Source organism: Leptopilina boulardi, unplaced genomic scaffold (assembly GCF_019393585.1).
Source record: "Leptopilina boulardi isolate dan_hultmark-lab unplaced genomic scaffold, ZJU_Lbou_2.1 LbouV2_51, whole genome shotgun sequence".
Classification (NCBI taxonomy): domain Eukaryota; kingdom Metazoa; phylum Arthropoda; class Insecta; order Hymenoptera; family Figitidae; genus Leptopilina; species Leptopilina boulardi.
The window spans coordinates 859,722-876,850 of record NW_026137996.1 but is presented as its reverse complement, the minus strand read 5'-3'; the positions used below and the strand labels follow the sequence as shown (position 1 = coordinate 876,850).

The following is a 17,129-nucleotide window of genomic DNA, read 5'->3' as shown; positions in this document are numbered from 1 at the left end:
TTATTGCTTACAATTAATTTAAAAATATTATTTAATTAAGATTATAAATTATCAAAATAGTCATTTAATTTAAAAAAAAAAAAATTAATTTAAAGAATTAATAAAAAGAAAAAAAATACATTTTCCATTTTAGAAACTAAAAATTCTCGTCTATTTATATAATTTCAAATAAAAAAATTCATTTTCATATATTAATTACTATTTCCACATTTAAAAAACATTAGAATATAAAAAAAATTTAATTAACAAATTTTTTTTACATAATTTTAATAATTTTTATTTAGGTAAAAATAGGAAATGGAGTCGCTCTAGGATGTGCAATTATGGCTACTCCTTTGTATATTTCAGCAAATCTTAAAAATTACAGAGGCAAAAAAAATTGATTAATTAATTAATCTTGTTAATTTAAAAATAGCAACAAAAAAAAATTCAATTATACTGCCTTATTTAATACGTGTTTAAAATTAATATTTATTGTACAACAAAAAAATTGAATATAGAATATTAAAATAGAACAGTTTATTTATATTATTATATTATTTTTGTCATATTTAATTATTATGTTACTATTAATATTCATTTTATAATAATTTAATTTATTATTCAAAAAATTTCATATTTTTTGATTTTTAATTATTAATTATTAAATTAGAATAATTAATTGTTAATCAAATTTAATGGACCACACTAATGTTAATAAAGATAAGTAACAATTTTTATAAAGTTTTAATAACTTTTTAAATATTTAAATATATTTTTTATGGAATTAAAAATTTATTTATATTTTATCTAGAGCGATGGAGAGAATGCATTCGTCCCTGAGTTTTGAAAATTTTTATTGGCTGGAAATATTTGCTCCAATGGAATTTTATCAAAAGGACCAATAGCACGTTCTTTTAGTTTGACCAATGAATTTAAAAATAAAGGAAAAGTCCACAAATTCTAGTCTACGTCACTGAAATTGATTGTTCACTACTACTTGTGTAAATTAATCGAATCGTGTGAAAAGAAAATTAAATTAATTTTCCAATTAATACAACAGGTATGTTATGAAACAATTACTGTAATATTATCATAAATGCATTAATTCTTTTCATCTAAACTAAAAAGTTTGTTTTTTTCTATTAATATTGAAAAATAGGTAAAGGAAAAATTTATTGTCATCTTTATCACACGATAATACAGTGATTGAAATCATTAAAATAAAAGTTGTGCAAATCTAGAGGGATTTAAAATTTTTTTGAGTAATATTATCTATTTTTCAATTTACAGTTACATCACATACTAGAGTGATCAATAACATAAGAGAAAAACTTAGCTCTTGGAAGGACAAGAAATTGGAACAATTTTTCTCCACTGAGATTGAATTCTAAAATTTCACCTGTTTAGGAAAATATAGAAAAAAAAATTTGAAGAAAATGCTTTTCTCCAGGAACATCATTTCCACTGTCAGGAGTCCTGTTATTAATGCAGTTATTAAAAGAAATATAGTTTCTACACCACCTAGATATCGAATGTCTCTTCCTGTAAGTTCTCCTTATTTTCTTTTTTTTACTTTAATTCTGATTTTATTAAATTAATTGTCCTTTTAAGTACACCAATTCGATAATAAGAAGTTTAAATCTTCAATTGTTTCAAATAGAGAACCAATAATGAGATTTAAACAAAATCGAATCTTCAAATTGAATAACATAACCTAAAAATAGTTTGCTTCAATATATTACGTAATATATATTATGTAAAATTATTGAATCGTGTTATTTTATTTACTCATATTAATTAGTAGTTTAATATTATTTTTCATACTATTAAATTTAATTAATATTAAATTTTGATGTTTTGTTCGTAAATTTTGTTTACTAATCTACAATGATTAAAATAAATAAAATAAAATTTGAATAATATTTTTGTTTTACTCAAAATCATAATTTGAAATCGGAGAAAATTACAGTATTTCAGAAAAATTCATGATATTTATTAAAAGCGATTTAATAATAATTTAAATATATAAATGTAAATATTTTAAATTTTACAAAAAATTAATTTTTTCCAGGTGAAAGTGTTGAATGGAGTTGCAATAGGAGCAGTAATGTTGGCCTATCCCTTGTACATTTCCTACAACCTCAAATATTACAAAGGTGAATCAAAAGAATAGTAAAAATGAATTTAAAAAAATAGTTACGTTAATAATGCAGTTACTTGCAATAAAATGAGTTGTAAGTTTTTTTTTTTTTTTATTAATATACTAATGGATTATAAAAATTTAAATGACTTATGTCTTCGTAACCTTTCTAAAAAAAATTGTAATTATTTTTTGAAGTTATTTATATAACGCACTTATTGTTAGTTTATAGAAGTTTGATTTTTATTTATTCGTAGAATTTCTTTTCATTTTTAACGAGTACAAAAAATAATTTTTGAGGAAATTTGATTAATTTTAATTAACTGGTTTTTTTTTTTATTTACTTATATTTTAAACAAAAATTTAGATAATTTTGACTTTATAAAATTTTTCTTATCTAATTTTAAATGATTCTTTTCACGTGTGACACGTATATAGAAAAAATGATGTTCGTGTTTGATGGTAATTTACAAAAATATACTGATCTGTATAGTTATTAAGCGCTCTTTATTGATCGTCTTTAACATGCGAAATTTGAGTGTATAGGTGTATAAATGTGTGTATAGGTTTCGTGACGATAGACCGCTTTTCTTAAAAAATAAACAGACAGGAAAACAGTTCGCTTTTCATCGTAAATCAACCTTATGAACGAAAAGAAAAAGAAAATATCCACAAAAAAAAAAAAGATTCATTCTCAGATACAATTTATACTAACATTCGAAGAAAAATAGAGAGAAATCTCTTTATTATAAGATAAAAAAGAAAAAATTTTTTGAAATACAAAATAATTTGTTTATATAACATTTTCATTTTTTATTTAAAAATAGTTAATTAAACATTGATTTTAATTTTATTTTGAAAATTATTTTACCGCCTGAGTTATTTTATAAGTAGAAAAAATATTCAAACTACTTTCAGTTCAAATGTTTCTTTGATTTTTTTTTAAATTGACGATTTCGATGAAAATCAAACTGTAAACGTTAAACATTTTTTTCTTTTAGTAAATTTTTTAAGATTTAAAAATAAATATATACTTATTTTTAAAAAAGAAAATTCGGATTGAGTTTTTTTTCAGGTAATATTCATGAATTTTCACTTTTTGATCTACGAATAGTAAACGATAAGCGGAATTTTTGAATATATAAACGAAATGATTTAAGGAAATTGATCTGACGGTATCGTTAAATTTTCAAACCCATATACATATGAATAGAGTCCTTTAGTTTATGGAACATTATAATAGCCCTCGAAATGGGCCTTTAACACGCAAAATAAATCCCTTTTTTTTAACACCAAATCGACGATCGCATATTCACCTGAAGAGGCATTGTACGAGGCAAGAAAAAGTGTTCTCCATATATTTGTGTGTATCGCGATACGAAAACGTATATATATATATATATATTCTTGAGGAAATGGAAACTTTTCATTCAGAGGACTCGAAAAGAAGAAGAAGAAGAAGAAGTTGGTATAAGAATGTAATTTGAGATTCAGAAAAGGTTTGAAAAATATATAGGAAATTGAATTCTCGGCTTCTTTTGATTTTATCGTCAACTTTAAAGAGCTTTTATTCAATTTTATAGTCGTTCCTGTGGATTTAAAAGTCAACTTTAAAATTCTTCAACTTCCATGAACGAGAGAAAGCAGAGAACTTGAGAAATTGTCTGAGATTAATTATGTATTTTCGTTGCTGATGGTAAAAAATAGAGTGGAAAATAATTTTTATTTTTTTTTTCGTACTATAAACATGGTTCTTTTCAGTGAAGTAGCTTATGTATTTACTTTTTTCTCAACGAGAAATCATCATTTGAGATGAAAATTTTTCTTTTTCTTGGCGTAGCGAGAAATCCAAGACTGTGTGTGTGTGTGTGTGTAAGAAGCTGATTATCTTAAAAGGGTCTGTGTCGTAGATTTTTAGTTTAGTTTACTCTTATATTTCTAGGCCATTAGGCTTTAGATTTTTAAATCCTCTCTTCTTGAGATTTTCTTCTGTAGCAATAAAATAAAAAAAAAAAAGAAAGAAAGAGAGGAAAGAACGATAATACTAGATCGATGTATACGTTTTTTTTCACTTCTTGTGCAATTTATCATTTTTCTACATGAAATGAAAGAGAAAGAATACTTTCCTTAATTGGTTAAATTAAAAAAATAGTGTAAAATGTGAATTTTTTGATTTAATGAAAGAAAAGAAATTTTTTTTCTATAGAAATTCAAAATAGATAATTAAAAAAAAAAAAAAGTTGAATAATTTTTGTTTAGAGTATTTTTTTTGCATCTCTTCTGCTTTTTTTTTTAATTCTTTTTCACATTAGTTTGCTTCTCTGACTACAAGATCTTATTGAAGTTATACTAAAGCAAATAGCGAAAGATGTTTGCAGTTCCCTTATCATTACTTAAAACCAAGAGGCTTTTCGGTATACAGACATGCAATTTGAATGTATTTACACAGTAGTTAAATACGAATGAATTACAATCTCTGGTGAAAAGTAAATAATAATATTTTTTTTAAGAATTTTTTTTTCTGTTATGATTTCTTTTTCTATATAAAAAAAGCTCATTAATTCGAATTTCCAGATTTTTATTTATTTATCAGCATTTTATTTAATTACTGTTTTCGATTTAATTTTTAATTGCATTAATTATTTTTTGTAATTAATAAAAATTAAATAAACTAACTTTCAAAGAAATATTAAAAACTTTTTTTTTAAACTTGTGATAAAATCGCAAAAAATAAGTTTAAAAGAAAAAATATAACTCTTTTTTGGTTAGTGAGGTGAAAATGGAAAGCATCGAATTTTAAAGGGATTGAAAAGCTAGTTGTCGATTGGATCGGATATTCATTTCACGGTCAAAATATATATATCGACATTGGTCTCTGCTTCCTGTATATCTTTTTCATGTTTCTCTTTATCTCTCGCAATATATTCCAATAGTAATTTCGCGTTCATTTTTTCACAAGATGACATCATTTCTCTCAAAAAATATTCACTTCGATTTTGTATCACAATACTGAAATTACTGGCAATCGATTGAGATGAAATAAGCCCGAGGGGGCTTTTCATGTATCACGCGGCAATAAACGGTGCGCGAAAATCAGTTTATTGTCAAATGTGAACATAAAACGGAAATACATCGATTTAACCCTCCTACGCCCACCCTCTGTTTCCTCTCGATTCTCTTTTCCTTTTTATATTAATGCTTATTCATTTTTTATGTAAATGTATTTTCATTTTTTTATTTGTTCAAAAAAAAAAAAAAAAAATGATATTTTTAACTGTTCTATTACTTTTTGATTTCAAATTATGATAATGAGTGATCTCTATTAATTTTACAAAAAAAATTTTTAATACCTTTTTTCAGTTTGATTACAAATATTCTAATGATAAAAAAAGGATTATTTTTGTTTATTATAAACTAAGTCTAAAATGATTAAACGATTAGAAAAAAAGTCAAGTTTAGAATCTAATTAAAAAATATGTATCATAATGAAAAACAACGTTGATAAGGTCACGAAAGTCAAAAAAAAAAAGGTTAATATAGTTCCTTCATTATTGAATGTCAATAAATAATTCATGAAAAAAAATGACTACGCGTGAATTTTAGAACTCGATTAATTATTCTATGTTACTGAAAATCTAATTAGTAACGTACAAATTTTTTAAGAAGCATTGTCGTTCGATATTCATACGTTTAAATCAATTCCACTTGTATAACGAACAAGAATGGATTACTAAAGTGAAAATCAATTTTTATTCTCTTATTTCTATTTCATGTTTTTTATTATTAAAAATTATCATTAATAAATTAATAAATTTAATATTTTTTTTGTTAAATTTACTGAATTTGAAAAAAAAAATGACTAACTCTAAAAATGTTCAAAATCCTGTCAAAGGATGGAAATTTGGACCTCTTGAGTTTAAAACAGAACCGGAATATGTATATGCAACTGCTATTATTTTAGGATATTTTTTTACTATATATGGACTTTTTATTTTTCCATATACTTTGTCTAAGAAAACTATTTTGTGGAGTGAGTATCTTAAATATTATTTTTAAAAAAAAATTCAAAAACTTACCCCCAATTTTGTCATTATTAGATTTGGCTATAGGACTTTTTGCTAAATTTGGAGAAACCGCTGGTGTTCATCGTCTATGGAGTCACAGAACTTATAAAGCAAAGCTTCCTCTCAGAATTTTTCTTCTTTTTTGTTATTATCTTACTTTCTGGGTAAATATGAACAATAATTTTCAATCTGTTGAAAATTTAATAAATTAGTTTATTTTAAATGTAAATAATAATTATTTAATGTTTATGAATTTTATGATTTGTTGATTTTTAAATGAGTATAAAAATTAAGGCTGTTTCTATTTCGCCCGCTCGGGCGAACTAATTCATTTCTGTTATTTCGCCCGTCGCGGGCGAAATAGATACGACTGTGTGAACTGGCTATTTCGCCCGTCGAAATGAATGTGTTTTAGAAGACGGGCAAAATAAGAAAAATAGATTATTTCGCCCGTTCAAGATAAAATCGAGTATCTGGAAGACGGGCGAGTATATTATTTCGTCCGTGAAATGTTTAAACAAAAACGGGCGAAATAATCAAAATACAATATTTAGCCCGCTAGGTATAAACAGCTGTATATATTAATCATTTTTCTTAAAAATTTTTCTTTTCTTTTTATAGTGTAGTCGTAGTCTGACTAAGGATTTAATATTTAAGTTATGATCAGAATCAATTGACTAATAAATTCTGATGAGGAGGTCGGTACCGATCTCGAAACGTCAAAGATATGTTTTTGTCTTTTACTGAGTTCCAAAAAGATTGCCAATAATCGAATTTTTTAATTATATAGGTATTAATTGGAACATCTGAAATATTTATTTTTCTTAAACTATTTTATTATCTTATTAATAAAGGTCACGTAGCTTTCAAAAAATTGAACGTTATTAGTTTAAATTTTCTGTTTCAACTATTTTCATTAATAACATTTGTTGTTAATTTAATAAAAACAATTTTTTTAACTCAATCTGTATAGCTGTTAAGAAATATATTATTTTCTTTTTATATAATTTCAATTTACAAACTAAAATTATTTTAACTTTTAATTTGCAATTTATGTTAAATATCATATATTTGATAAACAAATTTGATGGTCTCATTAATTTTTTGTGTTTCGATAAAAAAAAGGGTTTTTCTGATTTCTTTCTCAGCAGAATCATGGTTTTATATATCAATGTGAGATTATACTCCGTATAGTATATTCTTTAAATATTGAAAACGACGGTGCGTTGTTTGAAAATCTATTTGGTATCGAAAGTAGTTCATATGACATTCTTTATTTTGATTGTCTTCAATTTTATTTACTCGTTGAATTTAGAGATGCAAATATACAAAAATTTCAGAAATAGTCGATTTTTGAATTCTTATTTAAATTACAAAATTAAAATCCACAATTTTTATTACCAAAGTTTAATAAACAAAATTTTAAAAATTTTTTTTTTTCATTTTTCATGAAAAAAATTTTTTAAAATGATTTTTTCAATTTTTAAGAAAAAATTTTTTAAAATTATTTTTTCAATTTTTAAGAAAAAATTGTTTGCAATTTTTTCGTCAACAATTTTTAAAAGAGAAAAATTTATAAAAAATATTATTAATTATTTGAAAAAATATTAATATTTTTAAATCGATGACGATCAATTTTAATTGTTTTCGACTTCAACATCGTAATTTTAATTAGTTAAATTTAATAATTATAATTTATAATTTTAATATTAGATTAATTTTTTTATAATTTTAATTATATTTATTTACCATTACTATAAAATATTAAATTTTTTTAATTATTTAATAAGAGTAATTAATACCTCTATAAATATATTAATTTTTTTTCCAATACAATTTCTTAGATAAAATAATTATTATTCTTTAAAGTCACGTCTCAAAAACGTGTAAAATAAATATTTGAAAAATCTTCAAGTTAATAATTACAAACAAATTTTATGTTACAAATATTCTCAAAACTTTAATTAATAAAATTTTTTGAAAAAAAATTGAAAATAATTAAGTATTAATTTTAAGAATTTAAAGAATTTTTAAGAACTTTTTTTTAATTTAAATTTCTTCTATTTTATTAAACCAAATACTCCAAAAGATATAAATAAATAATATTAGACCTATACTCAGACGTCTTTTTTCTATCCATCTTATTTGTTATATTCAAAAAAAGTAAAATTATTTTTTCTCATTATCTAAAAAACAGCTGTCTATACTTAACGGACGAAATAATATACTCGCCCGTCTTCCAGATACTCGATTTTATCTTGAACGGGCGAAATAATCTATTTTTCTTATTTTGCCCGTCTTCTAAAACACATTCATTTCGACGGGCGAAATAGCCAGTTCACACAGTCGTATCTATTTCGCCCGCGACGGGCGAAATAACAGAAATGAATTAGTTCGCCCGCGACGGGCGAAATAGCCACTCCGAAAAATTAAAGTTAAAGAAAATTCTTTTTTTTTTTCTACACTTTTTAGTATAGGGCTATTGATTGGATAAAATTTCATCGAGTACATCACAAATATACAGACACAGATGCAGATCCACATAATACAAAACGTGGATTTTTCTATTCTCACGCAGGATGGATTATGTTGAAAAAACATCCGGAAGTTATAAAACGTATTAGGGAACATGATTTTAGTGATATTTATAATGATCCTGTGCTAACAATTGGAGAAAAGTACGTAAAAAAAAAAAAAAACATGCAAATTCCGATGTATTAAATTTTAATGAATATAAAATTGAAAACGATTATATTGAATAACTTTATAATCGTTTGAAAAGGTATTTTATTCCACTTGGACTCACATTCTCCATTATTATTCCAACACTTGTGCCAGTTTATTATTGGAATGAAACCTGGAAAACTGCACTGTGGGCTGTATTTTTGCGATATTCCATTGGAGCCAATGTAACGGGAACAATAAATAGTTTTGCACATTTTTTTGGTAGTAAACCATACGATCGGTAATTATAATTTTCCCTAATTTTTTTATATAATTTTATTATGTATGAAAAATAGAATTTTTTTTCGAGTATTTAAAAATTATATTTATACGCACCGATTTCTTTTTTCCTAGGGATATAACTTCAGTGGAAAATAAACTACTCTCAATTATAACATTGGGTGAAGGATGGCATAATTATCATCATGTATTTCCTTTTGATTATAAAGCAGGAGAACTTCCAATTTATCCTTTCAATATGACAACATTATTCCTTGATATGTTTGCAAAAATAGGTTGGGCCTACGATTTAAAAACTGCCTCACCAGACATGATAGAAAAACGTGCCATTAGAACAGGTGACGGTACTCATCATCTTTGGGGTTGGGGCGATAAAGATCAACTGCAAGAAGAACGAGAACAAATTATTATCACACATCAAACAAAATATGACTAATTATATATATATATAAAAAAATTTCCACATTCTTTCTCTTATTTCTTACAATTATTTAGATTTTTGATTCTTTTGTTTATGAATTATAAATTGTTTTTTATTATTAAAATTGCAAAATAAAATTTTGTAGGTATTAAATGTATTTATTATTTTTAATATTATCACAGAGAAAAAAAAATATACTTTTTTAAGTGGAAGTTTTTGAAAAATAATTTTTTCTTTTAGAGGGAAATATTATTTTATATTCAAAAATATAAAATTTGAGTATATAAATGTAACCATTGCGATCGAAAAATACACATATATGAAAGTAGATAATATATACATGTAGGATTTTATATAAGTTTAGAAGTGAAGCTTTTTCCAAGCCGTTGTGCAAACTTCGGGGGAGATATGTTTGTAAGCCGAGTTGACACTTCTCATCTCCTCATTCCTCTTCTCTTGGACGTTATCCTTCCAGCGTATAGCATTCATGCTTATAGTAACTATATAAACTGATAAGATTCATACATTGGTGACGGGTATTCAACTCTAGAATCGATTTACTTCTTGCTTTGCTATGTTTCACAATATTGTGAAACGTGTATATATATATAGATATTTCATTTAGTTCACTTTGTCTGGCCATATATACCAGTTTCTCTTAAGAGGGTGGTGAACCTACCTCTTTACCAGGTAAGCCTTTGGGATACAATCCTTGTTGAATACTGCGTATTTCTTGCAACAATTCTCCCAATTATTCAAAGTATACTGAGTGATATATTCACTCAGCGTGTGTTCGAAATAAAAACATTTCTTGAATTCAAGTGCGTGAAAAAATTCAGTTTTGTTTATTGACAAAAAATAAATAAAAGTTTATCAATTATAACGTAAGTTTTAATTACTTTGAGAAAAATTAATCTCTATTAGTAAAAATATATTAATAAGAATTATTTTATCTAATAATCATGGAAATAATATATATATTTTAAAAAACGATACTAACCTCAAAAAAATTGTCTTCGCTACGATTTACAACATATATGATATACAATCAAACCTTTTGATATTTTATTCTTCTTGTTTTATGTAATCTCGAATAATTGTATATTATTAAATAGATTCTCTTTTTTTCACACAAAACTTAACAGAAAAGAAAATGCATTATTTTCTTTCTTCAACCTGTTGTTATCAGTTGTCAACAAATTTTGAATTGGACAAGTTTTTTGAACGCCAATCAAATGTCAGGAATTGTTTCGATTCGATATATCGAACAAGAGATTCTCGCGCATAACTTCGTGCAGCTCAGTGCAGATTAACGTACTTTTCCCATACCATTTTCCCTCGTAAAAGAAGTAAAACATCGAACAAAGAAATGTTTCTTTAATACAAAATAGTGTAAATAATCAAAGTTTTTAATCTTTCTTTACTTAAAACAAGTTGTTTTATGATATCGATTATATTTGAAAGTGGAAGATGTCATCGATAAGGAAATTGATATATAACCTAATTTTGCAATCAAAAAGTTCCAAGATATGGCTAATTTTATTGAAAATAGGAAAAATGAGGAAGGATTATTTTTCATATATAATGCAATGAATAGTTCAAAAATGCAGCAAAGTTATAAGAGGATTTCTCGCATTAATGAATAAATTATTCCTGAAGAATACTTCGAAAAGTAGGTTTCAATTTTTTACATATAACTTTTTAATTGCATGAGATTTGTGCTTTATTAATAATTTCATTTGATTAAAAAAAACAAACTAATATAGTACATTAAATATGCGAAAAAATTACTTCGATTTTTCTCGAAAATACCAGCGATTTAAGTCATGTTTGCAAATTTAATGTCTTAAAATTTATTTAATTAAAATTAACGACAAAAACTTGTCAACATTTTCCTGACATGTTGGATGAGTTATATATACACGAAATTGTCTTACCTCGTCATTGTTACTTTATGAAAGTCGATTACAAGGCAGAAGTTTAATGGTAAAGGTACTTTGATGATGAAGATATTAATTTTCCATAAGATAATTAATTGTCAAGAAATACTTTCCTCTTTAGAAAAGCATAATATTTAGACATATATTATCAAACTAATCTTTGCAATATTTCTTATACTTAACATGACATGATTTATAATCTAAAGTTTAAACATCAATTTTCGTATATTAAATTTTATGAACGTGAATTTAATGGAAAAATAAGAAAGGTTAAGAGATTTCATTTCAAGTTGCGTGTAACAAATTTGTACATTGATAATAATAATAATTATTAATATAATAAAATAATGATAAAAAAAAAAAAATTTATAAATATAAAAATCATAGGAATATAGAGAAGTATTAAAATTTTAAAAATTACATTTGTAAATTGAATATTTTTTTGCTGTCGAACAAATTTAAAAGGCAAAATGCCGGCAATTGGTATGCATAATTAAAAATAATTTAAAAGTCCCTTTGATTAAAATCGAGCAGTCATCTTCAGTTCAATTCAGCATCTCTTACTCAGTAGCTTCATCCGCTTTATAAAGTCTTTGAAATGGAACCGAACCACCAGGTCAACTATTGTCTCTTATTGATTTTCTAACTACCTCTCCATCTCATTATTCATATAATCCACTAATTCAATGAATATCTAAAAGCTCTGTTATCCCTTTGATTTTACTGCAATTATTATTTTTTTTTTTTTTTGAAAAAACTTCTTTCATCTTTTTTAATATAGTAATTATTGAATGTGTAAAAAAATGTGGGCAAAAAAAAATAATTTTTAATTTATGTAGATATAATTAACTTTTATAATTTATGAATTTTAAAAATTAAAAGTAAAAAAAAAAGTAATTTTTTTTTTTTTATGAAAATAAAAATTAATGTCGTTTTTAAAAATATATCAAACGCATAATTAAACAATCAAATGTAATTAAAAATATAATTGAAAATTCTTAGCAACTCGCGGAATAATAAATTCGATTTTAAGAGGTGACGCAAAACTTTAAGTGAAATATCGCGAGGAAAGTTTTTAAGAGAAAAGTAACACACTTTGCTGTGTGAATTATATACCTTGACTTGTTAATTGTTGAAACTACTTAAGTTGAACGCGCGAATATTGTCGAATATAGTTTAAGAATATAGGAAACATACCTTATAAATAAATCTTAATTTTCTTCAAACTGCATTTTGTGCAGTTTTAAAATTCCTATAAACGAGTTTTTGTCATTTTTTTTTTTTTTTTTTATTTGTCTATTTAAAATTATTCAGATATATATATCGATCCTTTATTGGAAGATGTAAAAGCTCAACTGTTTTTGTTTTGATTTTTTTTTTTTTATTTGAAAAAAGAAACTGTGTTATTGTTTTATTCTGTTTCAAAAGTGAATTCAGAGAGAAAGATAAATGGATATTGTTGAAAAAAAATTTTTAAACAAATTTATATCGATAACAATATTTTTCGGATAGGAATAATAAAAAGGGTATTGACTAAATTTGCCTATAAAAATTTTTTACTTTTTACAAACGAAGCAATTATTATTATTTTTTTTTATATATAAATTATAAAAATGTTTTGTTATAAAATCTCCATTGTTTTTTCATTTAACAAATTTTTTTCTTTAATTAAAAAATATTTCCCAATAAATTAATAAGTGATATATCAAAGAGTTTCATATTATGATTTTTATAAATATAATTGATTTTGCATTAATGAAAAACTTAGAATTTGGAATTTAATTTTGTGTTTTCTCAAGCATAAGAAAAATGTCATTATAATTAAAAATGGTACTTATATATATATAGAACTTCATTGCTTGACAGAGACAGGGTTGAAAAGGAGCTTTATATCTAAAAGCGAAAAGCTCTATTCTTCTCAAGTCGTAGGTCAAGAAAAGAGAATTCTCTATGACAATCGTTTCAGAATATTTCTTTTCACTTTAGCACACCTACATTTTTTTTTATTCCCACCGTTTTCATTTTTATATTAAATTTTCAGTTTTAATAAAAATGCATTTTTTGAAACAAATATATTTTTAACTATTATGGTAATAATATATTATAATTAAATTTCCAGTTTATTTTTGATTTAAATTTGATAAAAAAAATTTTATTAACTGAAATATTTATCAAAGAATTCTAAGATTCTTTATAGAAAAAATTTTTATCGAATCACATTTTTTTTCAAAATAAAGTAAAAGGACTTCAAAAAAAAAAAAAAAAAAATTTAACTGTTTATTTGTGTCTAAAGCAATGAATATAAAGTATTTATCTTTTTTTTTAAACTACAACCGAAAATATATATTTTCAACAAAGAAATAAAAGTAATAAGAGAAAAATTTTTCCCTGTGAATTTTCAACTGTTTTGCAATATAAATGTTAATGTAATTTTGTATGATGACTTACCACTTTCACGTTTATTTTATATATATATATATATAATATATTCCGTAAAATTTGCTCCCTTTTATATTTTCCACAATAAATTTGCCATTCTTTTGCATGCACAATTTATTCGGGTAAAAATATGTTCACATATTAAATACATAAAAATTATTTTAATAACCCACGGAAAAAGGTGATATTTTCATTCAAAAATTATATAGTATTTTTTTTATTTGACAAATTTTAGGGGAAAAAATTTTTTTATATTTTTAAAAATTAAATTTTACAAATTTTAATAAATTTAAAAGTACAATATTTGTCTTATTTTAAGAAAATAGAAAAATAATTATTCTATTAAAATTGAAATAATTTTTAAATGAAAATATCGCTATTTAAAACTTTTGACACCTATACATGGAAAATAGGTTCTATTAAAGAGAAAAGGGACATGAGTGTAAACAGCTTGTCTTTAGCGTCATTTTTTGCGATCGATGCTCTTCGAAAATTTATACAACCTAAATTGTCTTCCAGCTCACCAACGCTTTAGAGTAAAAGTTTTTCATATCTGTCAAAGATTTTTTTTTTTTTTTTTTTAAGCACGAACATACTCTATAAACGCTTTATTTGAAATGTGACATTTTTTCATATATTAAAAATTTTGCATTTTAGATTTTTTTTAAATTTCTTTTAATTATACCGTAAAAAAAATTATTGTACTCATTAAATTCTCTAATAAAATAAACATCCCATTAAATCATATAAAAAAGTTTAAAAAGTGATCTCACACGTAAAAATTGCATTCAATTCTTTTTTTTTTATCAAAATTAAAAACACCCATCTCGTTTATTGTCACAACGGTTGGAAAATTGATGACAATAAAAAGTTGCGCAAAACTTTTTATACCGCGCGGTACAAATCGGTGCGAAATGAAATTCCAACTCTTCAATTTAACGCTATTCGCATTTATCTCAAATGTAAAATTTCATAAAAATTGTTATTTATTTAAAAATTAATTTTTTATAAATTCGAATTCTCTTTTGTTTTATATATTTGAAGAATTATCGTTGCGGTAAATGAAAAAAAAGGAAGAAAATGAGGTGCATTGTTTGCTTTATATATATAAACTTCTTTATTGACTTTGCTGACTTTTTTTTCATTTTCTTTTCGTCGAGAAAGGTGGATTATATACACATACTCGCGGGGTTATACATTTAAAGAAAAATAAAAAAAATAAAAATCCAATGAAAATTCAACGAGAGCGTAAACTAGTGGTGTTCAGACTGGAATTTAAGGGAGCATTATTTAAAATGACAAAAATAAAAAAAAAAATCCAAAGACTAAAATGAACGTGAAAAACATGCATTTCGCTTAAATGCACGCTATCTGCATATGTTTCATTGTTAAAGAGCTTTTCTCCAATCTATTGATTTATTACATGATTTTAATTGTAAATTTAATGAAAAAAAAACTGTCGCAAGCATTTTTTTCAAATTTTAATTAATTTTCTTTTAGGAATATTTAAATTGTGACATAAAAAAAGATTATTTGATTCAAATAAATCAATTACTTGACTATTATCAAATAAATATTTATTTGTATCAAATATAATTATGATATTTATTTCAAATACAGAAATTATTGAAATTTATTTAATTCAAATAAAAATTATTTGGTTCAAGTAATCGAATCAAATAAATATTTTTTTTAGTGTTAATATTGAATTATATTATTTTTTTTGATAAAAGCTTATTAATTTTTTATATCAAATTTTTATCAACTAATTCTATATAATGATTATTAATATTATATTTGCTGTAATTTTTATTTTGACACATTTTCATTATATCCGATTATTATTATTGGTACACCATTGTATGCATTAAATTACATTTATTAGACTACAAATATACATTTTATTGTATTCATTTTGTATTGTTCTGAATTTTCATGAAATAGGAAAAAAAAGGAAAATATAAAAAATATATGACAAAATAAAGAAAAATAAAATAAATAGAATAAAGAAATTAATTTTAATTTTTTTTTTTAGCTGAACAAAATTGAAGGACAGAAAGGACAAAAAAAAGAAAAGTGATCCCATATATACATTGCTCCAACGTTGGATTCATTATGATGATCGGTGAGTAATTTTTTAATAATAATATTTAATAAATAAGGAAAAATAATATAAATAGAATAAAGAAATTAATTTTAATTTTTTTTTTAGCTGAACAAAATTGAAGGACAGAAAGGACAAAAAAGAAACGTGATCCCATATACATTGCTCCAACGTTGGATTCATTATGATGATCGGTGAGTAATTTTTATTTAACTTTTCGTTTACATCAGTTTATGAAATCCGGAAATATTTTTTTTTTATATTCTAATAAAAAAAAATTTTTTTTTTTTTGACATAAATATTTATTAGATCGTAAATAATCAGCTTTGATAATTGCAACAATTTGGGATTTCATATATATATATGAAATAAAAACAATATTTACTTTGTTTAAAGCATTTTTCTAAATGACTGATTAGATGAGGATAAAAATAAATTTATATTTTTTTCGCTATATTTATATTTGAAAGAGAGATTAATTTTCTGATCATTTGAACATAAACGCGATCCTCTTTGCTGTCAGTAAAATGAATTTAGGTTACGGATATTCTATTCCCTCTCTCTCTATGGTTGAATGTGTACCAATAATCGAATAAACGAATATATTGAGGATCGCAGAGTTAGATATACACACAAGGTCTCTACTCTCCTCTGTGCATGTCTATCTATCCTAAGAATGACGAACGTTTACCTTTGATGTTCAAAGTCACAGAGCGCATCTGCTGCCAATATAGCATGACAGAAATTACAAATAAATAAATATATATATATATATAAAAAAAGAGTATAAAAAGGGTATCATACGAATCAAATAACCCAGTAGTGTAATATATGCTTTTCCCCTTTGAATGCACAAAAAAAAAAATAAATTTAAATAATATCAGTTTTTTTCGACTAGGATATTCAGTTTGTTTATTCAATAATTTATGTATTCATTTTCAAAAAATTATGAGAGAAAATACTTTTTTCTTTTTTTTTTTTATTATATCTCAAGAGAAGTTTAAGCTCTATGAAATATAAATGATATTTAACTTCATGTTACATTTATATATAACGAGTAAATAGATTTTCAACC

At 23.8% G+C, this 17,129-nt stretch overlaps 1 protein-coding gene across 1 annotated transcript; it reads left to right on the top strand.

The window, feature by feature from the left end:
* Positions 1 to 5,772: 5,772 nt before the first annotated feature.
* On the top strand, positions 5,773 to 9,724 carry LOC127289887 (acyl-CoA Delta(11) desaturase-like). Its single transcript, XM_051318132.1, has 5 exons — positions 5,773 to 6,152; positions 6,220 to 6,350; positions 8,659 to 8,864; positions 8,969 to 9,151; positions 9,265 to 9,724. Exons 1-5 carry the CDS (start codon positions 5,978 to 5,980, stop codon positions 9,584 to 9,586), a joined length of 1,017 nt encoding a protein of 338 aa, XP_051174089.1. The 5' UTR covers positions 5,773 to 5,977; the 3' UTR covers positions 9,587 to 9,724.
* The last annotated feature ends 7,405 nt before the right edge of the window (positions 9,725 to 17,129 follow it).